At 53.2% G+C, this 16,293-nt stretch overlaps 1 protein-coding gene across 1 annotated transcript in view; it reads right to left on the minus strand.

Annotated features, from left to right (window-relative positions):
- Window positions 1–4,204: 4,204 nt before the first annotated feature.
- Window positions 4,205–16,293, minus strand: part of LOC124018418 (general transcription factor 3C polypeptide 1-like) — a 137,570-nt gene continuing 125,481 nt past the window's right edge. The window contains exons 37-40 of the mRNA XM_046333728.1: window positions 14,135–14,463; window positions 12,731–13,172; window positions 9,232–9,611; window positions 4,205–4,950 (exon numbers count right to left, since the gene is read on the minus strand). Coding sequence (XP_046189684.1) covers window positions 4,654–4,950; window positions 9,232–9,611; window positions 12,731–13,172; window positions 14,135–14,463 — 1,448 coding nt within the window. The 3' untranslated portion in view covers window positions 4,205–4,653. The remainder of the gene's footprint in view (window positions 4,951–9,231; window positions 9,612–12,730; window positions 13,173–14,134; window positions 14,464–16,293) is intronic.

The following is a 16,293-nucleotide window of genomic DNA, read 5'->3' on the forward strand; positions in this document are numbered from 1 at the left end:
GGACACCTGACAAGGTAACAGTGACACCTGACAAGGTAACAGTGACACTCCGCTGGGGACACCTGACAAGGTAACGGTGACACTCCGCTGGGGACACCTGACAAGGTAACAGTGACACTCCGCTGGGGACACCTGACAAGGTAACAGTGACACTCCGCTGGGGACACCTGACAAGGTAACAGTGACACTCCGCTGGGGACACCTGACAAGGTAACAGTGACACTCCTCTGGGGACACCTGACAAGGTAACAGTGACACCTGACAAGGTAACAGTGACACCTGACAAGGTAACAGTGACACCTGACAAGGTAACAGTGACACCTGACAAGGTAACAGTGACACCTGACAAGGTAACAGTGACACTCCGCTGGGGACACCTGACAAGGTAACAGTGACACTCCGCTGGGGACACCTGACAAGGTAACAGTGACACTCCGCTGGGGACACCTGACAAGGTAACAGTGACACCTGACAAGGTAACAGTGACACCTGACAAGGTAACAGTGACACCTGACAAGGTAACAGTGACACTCCGCTGGGGACACCTGACAAGGTAACAGTGACACCTGACAAGGTAACAGTGACACCTGACAAGGTAACAGTGACACTCCGCTGGGGACACCTGACAAGGTAACAGTGACACTCCGCTGGGGACACCTGACAAGGTAACAGTGACACTCCGCTGGGGACACCTGACAAGGTAACAGTGACACCTGACAAGGTAACAGTGACACCTGACAAGGTAACAGTGACACTCCGCTGGGGACACCTGACAAGGTAACAGTGACACCTGACAAGGTAACAGTGACACTCCGCTGGGGACACCTGACAAGGTAACAGTGACACTCCGCTGGGGACACCTGACAAGGTAACAGTGACACTCCGCTGGGGACACCTGACAAGGTAACAGTGACACCTGACAAGGTAACGGTGACACCTGACAAGGTAACAGTGACACTCCGCTGGGGACACCTGACAAGGTAACAGTGACACTCCGCTGGGGACACCTGACAAGGTAACAGTGACACTCCGCTGGGGACACCTGACAAGGTAACAGTGACACCTGACAAGGTAACAGTGACACCTGACAAGGTAACAGTGACACTCCGCTGGGGACAGACTGGTTGAATCCACGCTGTTTCCACGTCATTTCAACAATGGAAATCTACGTGATGAAGTTTAATCAACATGGAACTGATTTGGAAAAGCTGATGTGACACGGTTCAAATACTTGTTGATTTTTTATTTCACCTTTATTTAACCAGGTAGGCTAGTTGAGGAACACCTTTATTTAACTAGGTAGGCTAGTTGAGAACACCTTTATTTAACCAGGTAGGCTAGTTGACTAACACCTTTATTTAACCAGGTAGGCTAGTTGACGAACACCTTTATTTAACCAGGTAGGCTAGCTGACGAACACCTTTATTTAACCAGGTAGGCTAGTTGAGAACACCTGTATTTAACCAGGTAGGCTAGTTGAGAACACCTTTATTTAACCAGGTAGGCTAGTTGACAACACCTTTATTTAACCAGGTAGGCTAGTTGACAACACCTTTATTTAACCAGGTAGGCTAGTTGAGGAACACCTTTATTTAACCAGGTAGGCTAGTTGAGAACACCTTTATTTAACCAGGTGGGCTAGTTGAGAACACCTTTATTTAACCAGGTAGGCTAGTTGAGAACACCTTTATTTAACCAGGTGGGCTAGTTGAGAACACCTTTATTTAACCAGGTGGGCTAGTTGAGAACACCTTTATTTAACCAGGTAGGCTAGCTGAGAACACCTTTATTTAACCAGGTAGGCTAGTTGAGGAACACCTTTATTTAACCAGGTAGGCTAGCTGAGGAACAAGTTCTCATTTACAATTGCAACCTGGCCAAGATAAAGCAAAGCAGTGTGACATAGACAACAACACAGAGTTACACATGGAGTAAACAATTAACAAGCCAATAACACAGTAGAAGAAAGAAAGTCTATATACAGTGTGTGCAAAAGGCATGAGGAGGTAAGGCAATAAATTGGCCATAGGAGCGAATTATTACAATTTTGCAGATTAACACTGGAGTGGTAAATGAGCAGATGATGATGTGCAAGTAGAGATACTGGTGTGCAAAAGAGCAGAAAAGTAAATAAATATAAACAGTATGGGGATGAGGTAGGTAAAATTGGGTGGGCTATTTACCGATAGACTATGTACAGCTGCAGCGATCGGTTAGCTGCTCAGATAGCAGATGTTTAAAGTTGGTGAGGAGATAAAAGTCTCCAACTTCAGCGATTTTGCAATTCGTTCCAGTCACAGGCAGCAGAGTACTGGAACGAAAGGTGGCCAAATGAGGTGTTGGCTTTAGGGATGATCAGTGAGATTCACCTGCTGGAACGCGTGCTACGGGTGGGTGTTGTTATCGTGACCAGAGAGGTGAGATAAGACTGAGCTTTACCTAGCATAGACTTATAGATGACCTGGAGCCAGTGGGTCTGGCGATGAATATGTAGCGAGGGCCAGCCGACTAGAGCATTCAGGTCGCAGGAGACGGGTGGCATAAGGTGATTCGGTAACAAAACGGATGGCACTGTGATAAACTGCATCCAGTTTGCTAAGTAGAGTATTGGAAGCTATTTTGTAGATAACATCGCCGAAGTCGAGGATCGGTAAGATAGTCAGTTTTACTAGGGTAAGTTTGGCGCCGTGAGTGAAGGAGGCTTTGTTGCGAAATAGGAACCAGCAACAGGGCAGGTTACTGAACCAGCAACAGGGCAGGTTACTGAACCAGCAACAGGGCTGATTACTGAACCAGCAACAGGGCAGGTTACTGAACCAGCAACAGGACTGGTTACTGACCCAGCAACAGGGCTGGTTACTGACCCAGCAACAGGGCTGTTTACTGACCCAGCAACAGGGCTGGTTACTGACCCAGCAACAGGGCTGGTTACTGACCCAGCAACAGGGCTGGTTACTGACCCAGCAACAGGGCTGGTTACTGACCCAGCAACAGGGCTGGTTACTGACCCAGCAACAGGGCTGGTTACTGACCCAGCAACCAGGGCTGGTTACTGACCCAGCAACCAGGGCTGGTTACTGACCCAGCAACCAGGGCTGGTTACTGACCCAGCAACCAGGGCTGGTTACTGACCCAGCAACAGGGCTGGTTACTGACCCAGCAACCAGGGCTGGTTACTGACCCAGCAACCAGGGCTGGTTACTGACCCAGCAACAGGGCTGGTTACTGACCCAGCAACAGGGCTGGTTACTGACCCAGCAACAGGGCTGGTTACTGACCCAGCAACAGGGATGGTTACTGACCCAGCAACAGGGATGGTTACTGACCCAGCAACCAGGGCTGGTTACTGACCCAGCAACCAGGGCTGGTTACTGACCCAGCAACCAGGGCTGGTTACTGACCCAGCAACAGGGCTGGTTACTGACCCAGCAACAGGGCTGGTTACTGACCCAGCAACAGGGCTGGTTACTGACCCAGCAACAGGGATGGTTACTGACCCAGCAACAGGGATGGTTACTGACCCAGCAACAGGGATGGTTACTGACCCAGCAACAGGGATGGTTACTGACCCAGCAACAGGGCTGGTTACTGACCCAGCAACCAGGGCTGGTTACTGACCCAGCAACCAGGGCTGGTTACTGACCCAGCAACAGGGCAGGTTACTGACCCAGCAACAGGGCAGGTTACTGACCCAGCAACAGGGCAGGTTACTGACCCAGCAACAGGGCAGGTTACTGAACCAGCAACAGGGCAGGTTACTGAACCAGCAACAGGGCAGGTTACTGAACCAGCAACAGGGCAGGTTACTGAACCAGCAACAGGGCAGGTTACTGAACCAGCAACAGGGCAGGTTACTGAACCAGCAACAGGGCAGGTTACTGAACCAGCAACAGGGCAGGTTACTGAACCAGCAACAGGGCAGGTTGATGAACCAGCAACAGGGCAGGTTACTGACCCAGCAACAGGGCTGGTTACTGACCCAGCAACAGGGCTGGTTACTGACCCAGCAACAGGGCAGGTTACTGAACCAGCAGCAATATACTTTTCATGCTGAATAAAGTGAAAACATGAAGTTATGTATTGAACAGTTCTGTGTCCATGTTGACAAACCATAAAACAAAGCGACTCTTCTCTCTTTTAAAAAATAAACTAAATAACTTGTTTCATCTTAGATTTTTTTTAAAGCATCACGACTTTCATTTCACAATTTTAACTTTTTATTAAATCACACTTTCAAGAAAACAATAACAAAACTGAGATGAAACCATAACATGTTTTCCCCAATGAAAGGACATCTAAGATGTGAAACTAATTCCCAGAGATCTGTGTCACTACAACTGAAACTAAACAGCATTTTTTTTTATAGCTAAAATCTAATCTTGCTGTCCGGTAAGAGTCAGAACTAAAGATCTTTGGGTTAACCACTGTGAAGAAACTTGTTGTTTTAACTCCTGGGCCTATTAATCGTGATCAAGTAAAACTCCCGTCCCCTAGCAGTCCTGGTGTGTATCCACTAACAACAGAATCATAGGGACTAACTTTCATTTTTCACAATATAAACTTTTTTTGTTGCAAAACATTTTCAGTATAAAAACGTTTCAGTACAGCGAGGTACTAAAGAATTAGAACCCAGATCAGTTTTAACTCCAGTCCTTACTGTTTGTTCTCATGTTGTGCGAACTGGACCCACTGGTTCCAGTTGTTTTCATGGGGTAAAACCTGTCCTAGACGCAGACAGCAGTCGATGGTCGGCTCATAGAACACAGTGGTCGTCTCAGCCGGTCTTACCCCCGTCTCCTCCAGCCTCACCCCCGTCTCCTCCAGCCTCACCCCCGTCTCTCCCTCTCTCTCCTCCCCCACCATGAGGACGGCGGCTGGACGGGAGAAGAGGGAGGGTTTGGGACGTCTGGTCACGTACTTCTTCTTGATACAGCCCAACTCAACGAGGGCCTGAGGGGAGGAGTGAGGAGGAGCAGAGGAGGGACGGGGAGAGGAGCATGAGAGGGGGGAGAGGAGCAGGAGAGGAGAGACGGGGAGAGGAGCAGGAGAGGGGGAGAGGAGCAGGGGGGGACGGGGAGAGGAGCAGGAGGGGGGGAGGAGCAGAGGGACAAGGAGGAGAGAGGAGGGACGGGGAGAGGAGCATGAGAGGGGGAGAGGAGCAGGAGAGGAGAGACGGGGAGAGGAGCAGGAGGGGGGATGGGGAGAGGAGCAGGAGAGGGGGAGAGGAGCAGAGGAGGGACAAGGAGGAGAGAGGGAGGGACGGGGAGAGGAGCAGAGGAGGGACGGGGAGAGGAGCAGAGGAGGGACGGGGAGAGGAGCAGAGGAGGGACGGGGAGAGGAGCAGAGGAGGGACGGGGAGAGGAGCAGAGGAGGGACGGGGAGAGGAGCAGAGGAGGGACGGGGAGAGGAGCAGAGGAGGGGCGGGGAGAGGAGCAGAGGAGGGGCGGGGAGAGGAGCAGAGGAGGGGCAGGGAGAGGAGCAGAGGAGGGGCGGGGAGAGGAGCAGGAGAGGAGGAGGGGGGAACAGAAGGAGGGACAGGGAGAGGGAGCAGAGGAGGGACGGGGAGAGGAGCAGGAGAGGGGACGGGGAGAGGAGGAGGGGAGGAACAGAAGGAGGGACGGGGAGAGGAACAGGAGAGGAGGGACGGGGAGAGGAGGAGCAGAGGAGGGACGGGGAGAGGAGGAGCAGAGGAGGGACGGGGAGAGGAGCAGGAGAGGAGGAGGGGGGGAACAGAAGGAGGGACAGGGAGAGGAGCAGAGGAGGGATGGGGAGAGGAGCAGGAGAGGAGGAGGGGAGGAACAGAAGGAGGGACAGGGAGAGGAACAGGAGAGGAGGAAGGGAGGAGCAGAGGAGGGACGGGGAGAGGAGCAGGAGAGGGGACGGGGAGAGGAGCAGGAGAGGGGACGGGGAGAGGAGCAGGAGAGGAGGGACGGGGAGAGGAGCAGGAGAGGAGGGACGGGAGAGGAGCAGGAGAGGAGGGACGGGGAGAGGAGCAGGAGAGGAACAGAAGGAGGGACAGGAGCAGAGGAGGGGCGGTGAGAGGAGCAGAGGAGGGACGGGGAGAGGAGCAGGAGAGGAGGGACGGGGAGAGGAGCAGGAGAGGAGGGACGGGGAGAGGTGCAGGAACAGAGGAGGGACAGGGAGAGGAACAGGAGAGGAGGGACGGGAGAGAGAAGGACCAGAGGAGGGACGGGGAGAGGAACAGGAGAGGAGGGACGGGAGAGAGAAGGACCAGAGGAGGGACGGGGAGAGGTGCAGGAGGAGGGACGGGGAGAGGAGCAGGAGGAGGGACGGGGAGAGGTGTAGGAAAAGAGGGACATGGAGAGGAGGAGCAGAGGAGGGACAGGGAGAGGAGCAGGAGAGGAGGGACGGGAGAGAGAAGGACCAGAGGAGGGACAGGGAGAGGAACAGGAGAGGAGGGACGGGAGAGAGAAGGACCAGAGGAGGGACGGGGAGAGGAACAGGAGAGGAGGGACGGGAGAGAGAAGGACCAGAGGAGGGACGGGGAGAGGAGGACCAGAGGAGGGACGGGAGAGAGAAGGACCAGAGGAGGGACGGGAGAGAGAAGGACCAGAGGAGGGACGGGGAGAGGTGCAGGAGGAGGGACGGGAGAGAGAAGGACCAGAGGAGGGACGGGGAGAGGTGCAGGAGGAGGGACGGGAGAGAGAAGGACCAGAGGAGGGACGGGGAGAGGTGCAGGAGAGGAGGGACGGGGAGAGGAGGGACGGAGAGAGAAGGACCAGAGGAGGGACGGGGAGAGGAGGGACGGGAGAGAGAAGGACCAGAGGAGGGACGGGGAGAGGTGGGACGGAGAGAGGAGCAGGAGAGGAGGGACGGGGAGAGGAGGGACGGAGAGAGAAGGACCAGAGGAGGGACGGGGAGAGGTGCAGGAGAGGAGGAGGGACGGGGAGAGGTGCAGGAGAGGAGGAGGGACGGGGAGAGGAGGACCAGAGGAGGGACGGGGAGAGGTGTGCGGGAAGAAGAGGGAGAGATGAACATGAGTGAGCCTGACCAGTACTGGTGATGTCAGCAGCTGTGAAGGAGCGGCTGGTTACTTTCCTCTGTTGTATTTAATTATCTTTTGTCATTTTAAATGCAACAAATTGCCATTCAAAAAATAACTATTATATTATACATCCACGATGATCAGCTGATCTAGTCTACATCCCAGCTGATCTAGCCTACATCCCAGCTGATCTAGTCTACATCCCAGCTGATCTAGTCTACATCCACGATGATCAGCTGATCTAGCCTACATCCCAGCTGATCTAGTCTACATCCCAGCTGATCTAGTCTACATCCCAGCTGATCTAGTCTACATCCCAGCTGATCTAGTCTACATCCCAGCTGATCTAGTCTACATCCCAGCTGATCTAGTCTACATCCCAGCTGATCTAGTCTACATCCCAGCTGATCTAGTCTACATCCCAGCTGATCTAGTCTACATCCCAGCTGATCTAGTCTACATCCCAGCTGATCTAGTCTACATCCCAGCTGATCTAGTCTACATCCCAGCTGATCTAGTCTACATCCCAGCTGATCAGCTGATCTAGTCTACATCCCAGCTGATCTAGTCTACATCCCTGATGATCAGCTGATCTAGTCTACATCCCAGCTGATCTAGTCTACATCCCAGCTGATCTAGTCTACATCCCAGCTGATCTAGTCTACATCCCAGCTGATCTAGTCTACATCCCAGCTGATCTAGTCTACATCCCAGCTGATGTAGTCTACATCCCAGCTGATCTAGTCTACATCCCAGCTGATCTAGTCTACATCCCAGCTGATCTAGTCTACATCCCAGCTGATCTAGTCTACATCCCTGATGATCAGCTGATCTAGCCTACATCCCAGCTGATCTAGTCTACATCCCAGCTGATCAGCTGATCTAGTCTACATCCCAGCTGATCTAGTCTACATCCCAGCTGATCTAGTCTACATCCCAGCTGATCTAGTCTACATCCCAGCTGATCTAGTCTACATCCCAGCTGATCTAGTCTACATCCCAGCTGATCTAGTCTACATCCCAGCTGATCTAGTCTACATCCCAGCTGATCTAGTCTACATCCCAGCTGATCAGCTGATCTAGTCTACATCCCAGCTGATCTAGTCTACATCCCAGCTGATCTAGTCTACATCCCAGCTGATCAGATGATCTAGTCTACATCCCCAATGATCAGCTGATCTAGCCTACATCCCAGATGATCTAGTCTACATCCCAGCTGATCTAGTCTACATCACAGCTGATCTAGTCTACATCCCAGCTGATCTAGTCTACATCCCAGCTGATCTAGTCTACATCCCCGATGATCAGCTGATCTAGTCTACATCCCAGCTGATCTAGCCTACATCCCAGCTGATCTAGTCTACATCCCAGCTGATCTAGCCTACATCCCAGCTGATCTAGTCTACATCCCAGCTGATCTAGCCTACATCCACGATGATCAGCTGATCTAGCCTACATCCCAGCTGATCTAGTCTACATCCCAGCTGATCAGCTGATCTAGTCTACATCCCAGCTGATCTAGTCTACATCCCAGCTGATCTAGTCTACATCCCAGCTGATCAGTTGATCTAGTCTACATCCCAGCTGATCTAGCCTACATCCCAGCTGATCTAGTCTACATCCCAGCTGATCTAGTCTACATCCCAGCTGATCTAGCCTACATCCCAGCTGATCTAGCCTACATCCCCGATGATCAGCTGATCTAGGTTTAATTTTGGGGAATGCCGTTGAATGGAATGAGGTGTAATTTTTGGGAATGCTGTTGAATGGAATGAGGTTTAATTGTTGGGAATGCTGTTGAATGGAATGAGGTTTAATTTTTGGGAATGCTGTTGAATGGAATGAGGTTTAATTTTTGGGAATGCTGTTGAATGGAATGAGGTTTAATTTTTGGGAATGCTGTTGAATGGAATGAGGTTTAATTTTTGGGAATGCTGTTGAATGGAATGAGGTTTAATTTTTGGGAATGCTGTTGAATGGAATGAGGTTTAATTTTTGGGAATGCTGTTGAATGGAATGAGGTTTAATTTTTGGGAATGCTGTTGAATGGAATGAGGTTTAATTTTGGGGAATGCTGTTGAATGGAATGAGGTTTAATTTTGGGGAATGCTGTTGAATGGAATGAGGTTTAATTTTTGGGAATGCTGTTGAATGGAATGACGGTATAGTATTTATATATATATATGTTTATCAGCTGCCCCACCAAAGGTGGTCGTCGTTCCTACCTGCACGAGGTCCAGTACCACCACTGGCTGCAAGACCCCTCTGTAGTGTTCCAGCAAGACGTGTTCTGGTAAACCAGGCCGGGTCATGATGTGGTAGAGGACAGCGTCCAGCATGCCTTTACACACCGGCCTGTTCAGACTGCCGTCCACGATACGCCACGGACGACTGACGAACGACACGTCACACACGCCGCCGCTGTCGTCCTCTTCCTCGCGCAGACCGCTAGCTTCACCATCCTCTTCCTCACGCAGACCGCTAGCTTCACCATCCTCTTCCTCGGGCAGACCGCTAGCTTCACCATCCTCTTCCTCACGCAGAGTGCTAGCTTCACCATCCTCTTCCTCAGCTAGAGATGAAAATGGCTTCTCGCCGTCGCCCACTGAGGAAAATAAAAAACACAATGAAACACACCGGTGAACAGACAGTAGTCTGGTTAACGGGGTCAGCTGTAGTCTGGTTAACGGGGTCAGCTGTAGTCTGGTTAACGGGGTCAGCTGTAGTCTGGGTAACGGGGTCAGCTGTAGTCTGGGTAACGGGGTCAGCTGTAGTCTGGTTAATGGGGGTCAGCTGTAGTCTGGTTAACGGGGGTCAGCTGTAGTCTGGGTAACGTGGTCAGCTGTAGTCTGGGTAACGGGGTCAGCTGTAGTCTGGTTAACGGGGTCAGCTGTAGTCTGGTTAACGGGGTCAGCTGTAGTCTGGTTAACGGGGTCAGCTGTAGTCTGGGTAACGGGGTCAGCTGTAGTCTGGGTAACGGGGTCAGCTGTAGTCTGGTTAACGGGGGTCAGCTGTAGTCTGGTTAACGGGGGTCAGCTGTAGTCTGGGTAACGTGGTCAGCTGTAGTCTGGGTAACGGGGTCAGCTGTAGTCTGGTTAACGGGGTCAGCTGTAGTCTGGTTAACGGGGTCAGCTGTAGTCTGGTTAACGGGGTCAGCTGTAGTCTGGTTAACGGGGTCAGCTGTAGTCTGGTTAACGGGGTCAGCTGTAGTCTGGTTAACGGGGTCAGCTGTAGTCTGGTTAACGGGGTCAGCTGTAGTCTGGTTAACGGGGGTCAGCTGTAGTCTGGTTAATGGGGGTCAGCTGTAGTCTGGTTAACGGGGTCAGCTGTAGTCTGGTTAACGGGGTCAGCTGTAGTCTGGGTAACGGGGTCAGCTGTAGTCTGGGTAACGGGGTCAGCTGTAGTCTGGGTAACGGGGTCAGCTGTAGTCTGGGTAACGGGGTCAGCTGTAGTCTGGGTAACGGGGTCAGCTGTAGTCTGGGTAACGGGGGTCAGCTGTAGTCTGGTTAACGGTGTCAGCTGTAGTCTCAGTGGTCTGGTTAACGGGGGTCAGCTGTAGTCTCAGTGGTCTGGTTAACGGGGTCAGCTGTAGTCTCAGTGGTCTCATTAACGGGGTCAGCTGTAGTCTCAGTGGTCTCGTTAACGGGGGTCAGCTGTAGTCTCAGTGGTCTGGTTAACGGGGTCAGCTGTAGTCTCAGTGGTCTCGTTAACGGGGTCAGCTGTAGTCTGGTTAACTGGGTCAGCTGTAGTCTCAGTGGTCTGGTTAACGGGGGTCAGCTGTAGTCTGGTTAACGGGGTCAGCTGTAGTCTGGTTAACGGTGTCAGCTGTAGTCTCAGTGGTCTGGTTAACGGGGTCAGCTGTAGTCTGATTAACGGGGTCAGCTGTAGTCTGGGTAACGGGGTCAGCTGTAGTCTGGGTAACGGGGTCAGCTGTAGTCTGGGTAACGGGGTCAGCTGTAGTCTGGGTAACGGGGTCAGCTGTAGTCTGGGTAACGGGGTCAGCTGTAGTCTGGGTAACGGGGTCAGCTGTAGTCTGGGTAACGGGGTCAGCTGTAGTCTGGGTAACGGGGTCAGCTGTAGTCTGGGTAACGGTGTCAGCTGTAGTCTGGGTAACGGTGTCAGCTGTAGTCTCAGTGGTCTGGTTAACGGGGTCAGCTGTAGTCTGGTTAACGGGGTCAGCTGTAGTCTGGGTAACGGGGTCAGCTGTAGTCTGGGTAACGGGGTCAGCTGTAGTCTGGGTAACGGGGTCAGCTGTAGTCTGGTTAACGGGGGTCAGCTGTAGTCTGGTTAACGGGGTCAGCTGTAGTCTGGTTAACGGGGTCAGCTGTAGTCTGGTTAACGGGGTCAGCTGTAGTCTGGTTAACGGGGTCAGCTGTAGTCTGGTTAACGGGGTCAGCTGTAGTCTGGTTAACGGGGTCAGCTGTAGTCTGGTTAACGGGGTCAGCTGTAGTCTGGTTAACGGGGTCAGCTGTAGTCTGGTTAACGGGGTCAGCTGTAGTCTGGTTAACGGGGTCAGCTGTAGTCTGGTTAACGGGGTCAGCTGTAGTCTGGTTAACGGGGTCAGCTGTAGTCTGGTTAACGGGGTCAGCTGTAGTCTGGTTAACGGGGTCAGCTGTAGTCTCAGTGGTCTGGTTAACGGGGGTCAGCTGTAGTCTGGTTAACGGGGGTCAGCTGTAGTCTGGTTAACGGGGTCAGCTGTAGTCTGGTTAACGGGGTCAGCTGTAGTCTGGTTAACGGGGTCAGCTGTAGTCTGGTTAACGGGGTCAGCTGTAGTCTGGTTAACGGGGTCAGCTGTAGTCTGGTTAACGGGGTCAGCTGTAGTCTGGTTAACGGGGTCAGCTGTAGTCTGGTTAACGGGGTCAGCTGTAGTCTGGTTAACGGGGTCAGCTGTAGTCTGGTTAACGGGGTCAGCTGTAGTCTGGGTAACGGGGTCAGCTGTAGTCTGGGTAACGGGGTCAGCTGTAGTCTGGGTAACGGGGTCAGCTGTAGTCTGGGTAACGGGGTCAGCTGTAGTCTGGGTAACGGGGTCAGCTGTAGTCTGGGTAACGGGGTCAGCTGTAGTCTGGGTAACGGGGTCAGCTGTAGTCTGGGTAACGGGGTCAGCTGTAGTCTGGGTAACGGGGTCAGCTGTAGTCTGGGTAACGGGGTCAGCTGTAGTCTGGGTAACGGGGTCAGCTGTAGTCTGGGTAACGGGGTCAGCTGTAGTCTGGGTAACAGGGTCAGCTGTAGTCTGGGTAACGGGGTCAGCTGTAGTCTGGGTAACGGGGTCAGCTGTAGTCTGGGTAACGGGGTCAGCTGTAGTCTGGGTAACGGGGTCAGCTGTAGTCTGGTTAACGGGGTCAGCTGTAGTCTGGTTAACGGGGTCAGCTGTAGTCTGGTTAACGGGGTCAGCTGTAGTCTGGTTAACGGGGTCAGCTGTAGTCTGGTTAACGGGGTCAGCTGTAGTCTGGGTAACGGGGTCAGCTGTAGTCTGGGTAACGGGGTCAGCTGTAGTCTGGATAACGGGGTCAGCTGTAGTCTGGATAACGGGGTCAGCTGTAGTCTGGGTAACGGGGTCAGCTGTAGTCTGAAGTTAACGGGGTCAGCTGTAGTCTGGGTAACGGGGTCAGCTGTAGTCTGAAGTTAACGGGGTCAGCTGTAGTCTGGGTAACGGGGTCAGCTGTAGTCTGAAGTTAACGGGGTCAGCTGTAGTCTGAAGTTAACGGGGGTCAGCTGAAGTCTCACCTGTGCTCTGTTCTGTCTCAATGGTAGATGATGGTTCCTCTTGTACCCTCTCTTCTTCTTTCCCTTCCTCCTCCTCTCTTCTCTTCATCCATCTCTCCTCTGCAGTCTCGTTCCTGTCTTTCTCTTCAGGCTGCATCTTCTCCTCCTCCTCCTCCTCCGGTGTCTCCTCCCTCTTCTCAACCTCCTCTTCCTCCATCAGCGTTTCTCTTCTCCCTCTCTTACTACGTGGTTCATGCTCTCTGGGGGCCACCATTCTTCTCTTGCGGAGGAGGGGGTTGTGGTGCTTTCTGTCCCCAAAGGCAGAGGCTCCTCGCTGGGTTTGGTGTGGCCGGTCTCTCTGACTCTCTGTGGAGGTCAGTAGCCAGGGCTCAGCGTGACTCACTAACACCAGACGCACTGAGCTCCCTCCCACCTCCAACACCAGCTCTTCCTCCAGCAAGTCCTACAGCCAATCACAGAGGAGAAAATTGACACATGAACCAATCACAGAGCAGAGGTTCAGTATAGACAGGGAAGGAGACCAATTAGGGAGGAGGGAAATGTATGTTCTGTCTCAGTGTCTCTACCTGTATGTTGTGTCTCAGTGTGTCTCTACCTGTATGTTGTGTCTCAGTGTGTCTCTACCTGTATGTTGTGTCTCAGTGTGTCTCTACCTGTATGTTCTGTCTCAGTGTGTCTCTACCTGTATGTTGTGTCTCAGTGTGTCTCTACCTGTATGTTGTGTCTCAGTGTGTCTCTACCTGTATGTTGTGTCTCAGTGTGTCTCTACCTGTATGTTCTGTCTCAGTGTGTCTCTACCTGTATGTTGTGTCTCAGTGTGTCTCTACCTGTATGTTGTGTCTCAGTGTGTCTCTACCTGTATGTTGTGTCTCAGTGTGTCTCTACCTGTATGTTGTGTCTCAGTGTGTCTCTACCTGTATGTTCTGTCTCAGTGTGTCTCTACCTGTATGTTCTGTCTCAGTGTGTCTCTACCTGTATGTTCTGTCTCAGTGTGTCTCTACCTGTATGTTGTGTCTCAGTGTGTCTCTACCTGTATGTTGTGTCTCAGTGTGTCTCTACCTGTATGTTGTGTCTCAGTGTGTCTCTACCTGTATGTTGTGTCTCAGTGTCTCTACCTGTATGTTCTGTCTCAGTGTGTCTCTACCTGTATGTTCTGTCTCAGTGTGTCTCTACCTGTATGTTCTGTCTCAGTGTGTCTCTACCTGTATGTTCTGTTTCAGTGTGTCTCTACCTGTATGTTCTGTTTCAGTGTGTCTCAGTGTGTCTCTACCTGTATGTTGTGTTTCAGTGTGTTTCAGTGTGTCTCTACCTGTATGTTGTGTTTCAGTGTGTTTCAGTGTGTCTCTACCTGTATGTTGTGTCTCAGTGTGTCTCTACCTGTATGTTGTGTCTCAGTGTCTCTACCTGTATGTACCGCTGCAGACCTCTGGTCCGTCCGTCTCTCGGGTCGGCCAGGTGTGTGTGTGATGTCACCAGGTCCCGCCTGTCCAATCCGAAGGCTCCGTGTCTCTCCAGCGTTGCTCTGAGCTCTGCCACAGCACCAATGTCCTCTGGGCTATACCCTCTCTGAGTCACCAGACGCCCCTCACACACCTCTACGGAGGAGGAGGGGGAGAAGGGGAGGGGGGAGGAGGAGGGAGAGGAGGAGGAGGAGGGATGGGCTCTGAGGGAATGGGAGAGTAAAGAGGGGAGGAGAGAGGGACCGTGTCTGGAGAAGTCTATGGGAGGAGAGTCTGAGAGGAGGAGAGAGAGGATGAAGGAGAGAGGGCGAGGGGGAAGAGAGAGATGAGAGAGATGAGGGAGGGGAAGAGAGAGAGGAGGGTGAGGGAGGGGAAGAGAGAGAGGAGGGTGAGGGAGGGGAAGAGAGAGAAGAGGATGAGGGCGAGGGAGGGGAAGAGAGATGAGGGCGAGGGAGGGAAGAGAGAGAGGAGGGCGAGGGAGGGGAAGACAGAGATGAGGGAGAGAGGAGGGCGAGGGAGGGGAAGAGAGAGAGGAGGGAGAGTGGAGGGCGAGGGAGGGGAAGACAGAGATGAGGGAGAGAGGAGGGCGAGGGAGGGGAAGAGAGAGAGGAGGGAGAGTGGAGGGCGAGGGGGGAAGAGAGAGAGGAGGGAGAGTGGAGGGCGAGGGAGGGAAGAGAGAGAGAGGAGGGCGAGGAGGGGAAGAGAGAGAGGAGGGAGAGTGGAGGGCGAGGGAGGGAAGAGAGAGGAGGGAGAGTGGAGGGCGAGGAGGGAAGAGAGAGGAGGGAGAGTGGAGGGGCGAGGGAGGGGAAGAGAGAGGGAGGGAGAGTGGAGGGCGAGGGAGGGGAAGAGAGAGAGGGAGGGAGAGAGGGAGGGGAAGAGAGAGAGGAGGGAGAGTGGAGGGCGAGGGAGGGGAAGAGAGAGAGGAGGGGAGAGTGGAGGGCGAGGGAGGGGAAGAGAGAGAGGAGGGAGAGTGGAGGGCGAGGAGGGGAAGAGAGAGAGGAGGGAGAGTGGAGGGCGAGGGAGGGGAAGAGAGAGAGGAGGGAGAGTGGAGGGAAGAGAGAGAGGGAGGGAGAGTGGAGGGGAAGAGAGAGGGAGGGAGAGTGGAGGGCGAGGGAGGGGAAGAGAGAGAGGAGGGAGAGTGGAGGGGGCGAGGGAGGGGAAGAGAGAGAGGAGGAGAGAGTGGAGGGGAAGAGAGAGAGGAGGGAGAGTGGAGGGCGAGGGAGGGGAAGAGAGAGAGGAGGGAGAGTGGAGGGCGAGGGAGGGGAAGAGAGAGAGGAGGGAGAGTGGAGGGGAAGAGAGAGAGGAGGGAGAGTGGAGGGCGAGGGAGGGGAAGAGAGAGAGGAGGGAGAGTGGAGGGCGAGGGAGAGAGGAGGGAGAGTGGAGGGGAAGAGAGAGAGGAGGGAGAGAGGAGGGCGAGAGAGAGAGGAGGGAGAGAGGAGGGCGAGAGAGAGAGGAGGGCGAGGGAGGGGAAGAGAGAGAGGAGGGCGAGGGAGGGGAAGAGAGAGAGGAGGGCGAGGGAGGGGAAGAGAGAGAGGAGGGAGAGAGAATTCTTATGTGTATGTTTAGGTGTGGGTAGTAAACAGTGTGTGTACCTACCCTGGGTAGTAAACAGTGTGTGTACCTACCCTGGGTAGTAAACAGTGTGTGTACCTACCCTGGGTAGTAAACAGTGTGTGTACCTACCCTGGGTAGTAAACAGTGTGTGTACCTACCCTGGGTAGTAAACAGTGTGTGTACCTACCCTGGGTAGTAAACAGTGTGTGTACCTACCCTGGGTAGTAAACAGTGTGTGTACCTACCCTGGGTAGTAAACCGTGTGTGTACCTACCCTGGGTAGTAAACAGTGTGTGTACCTACCCTGGGTAGTAAACAGTGTGTGTACCTACCCTGGGTAGTAAACAGTGTGTGTACCTACCCTGGGTAGTAAACAGTGTGTGTACCTACCCTGGGTAGTAAACAGTGTGTGTACCTACCCTGGGTAGTAAACAGTGTGTGTACCTACCCTGGGTAGTAAACAGTGTGTGTACCTACCCTGGGTAGTAAACAGTGTGTGTACCTACCCTGGGTAGTAAACAGTGTGTGTACCTACCCTGGGTAGTAAAC

Source organism: Oncorhynchus gorbuscha, unplaced genomic scaffold (genome assembly GCF_021184085.1).
Source record: "Oncorhynchus gorbuscha isolate QuinsamMale2020 ecotype Even-year unplaced genomic scaffold, OgorEven_v1.0 Un_scaffold_505, whole genome shotgun sequence".
Taxonomy (NCBI): Eukaryota; Metazoa; Chordata; class Actinopteri; order Salmoniformes; family Salmonidae; genus Oncorhynchus; species Oncorhynchus gorbuscha.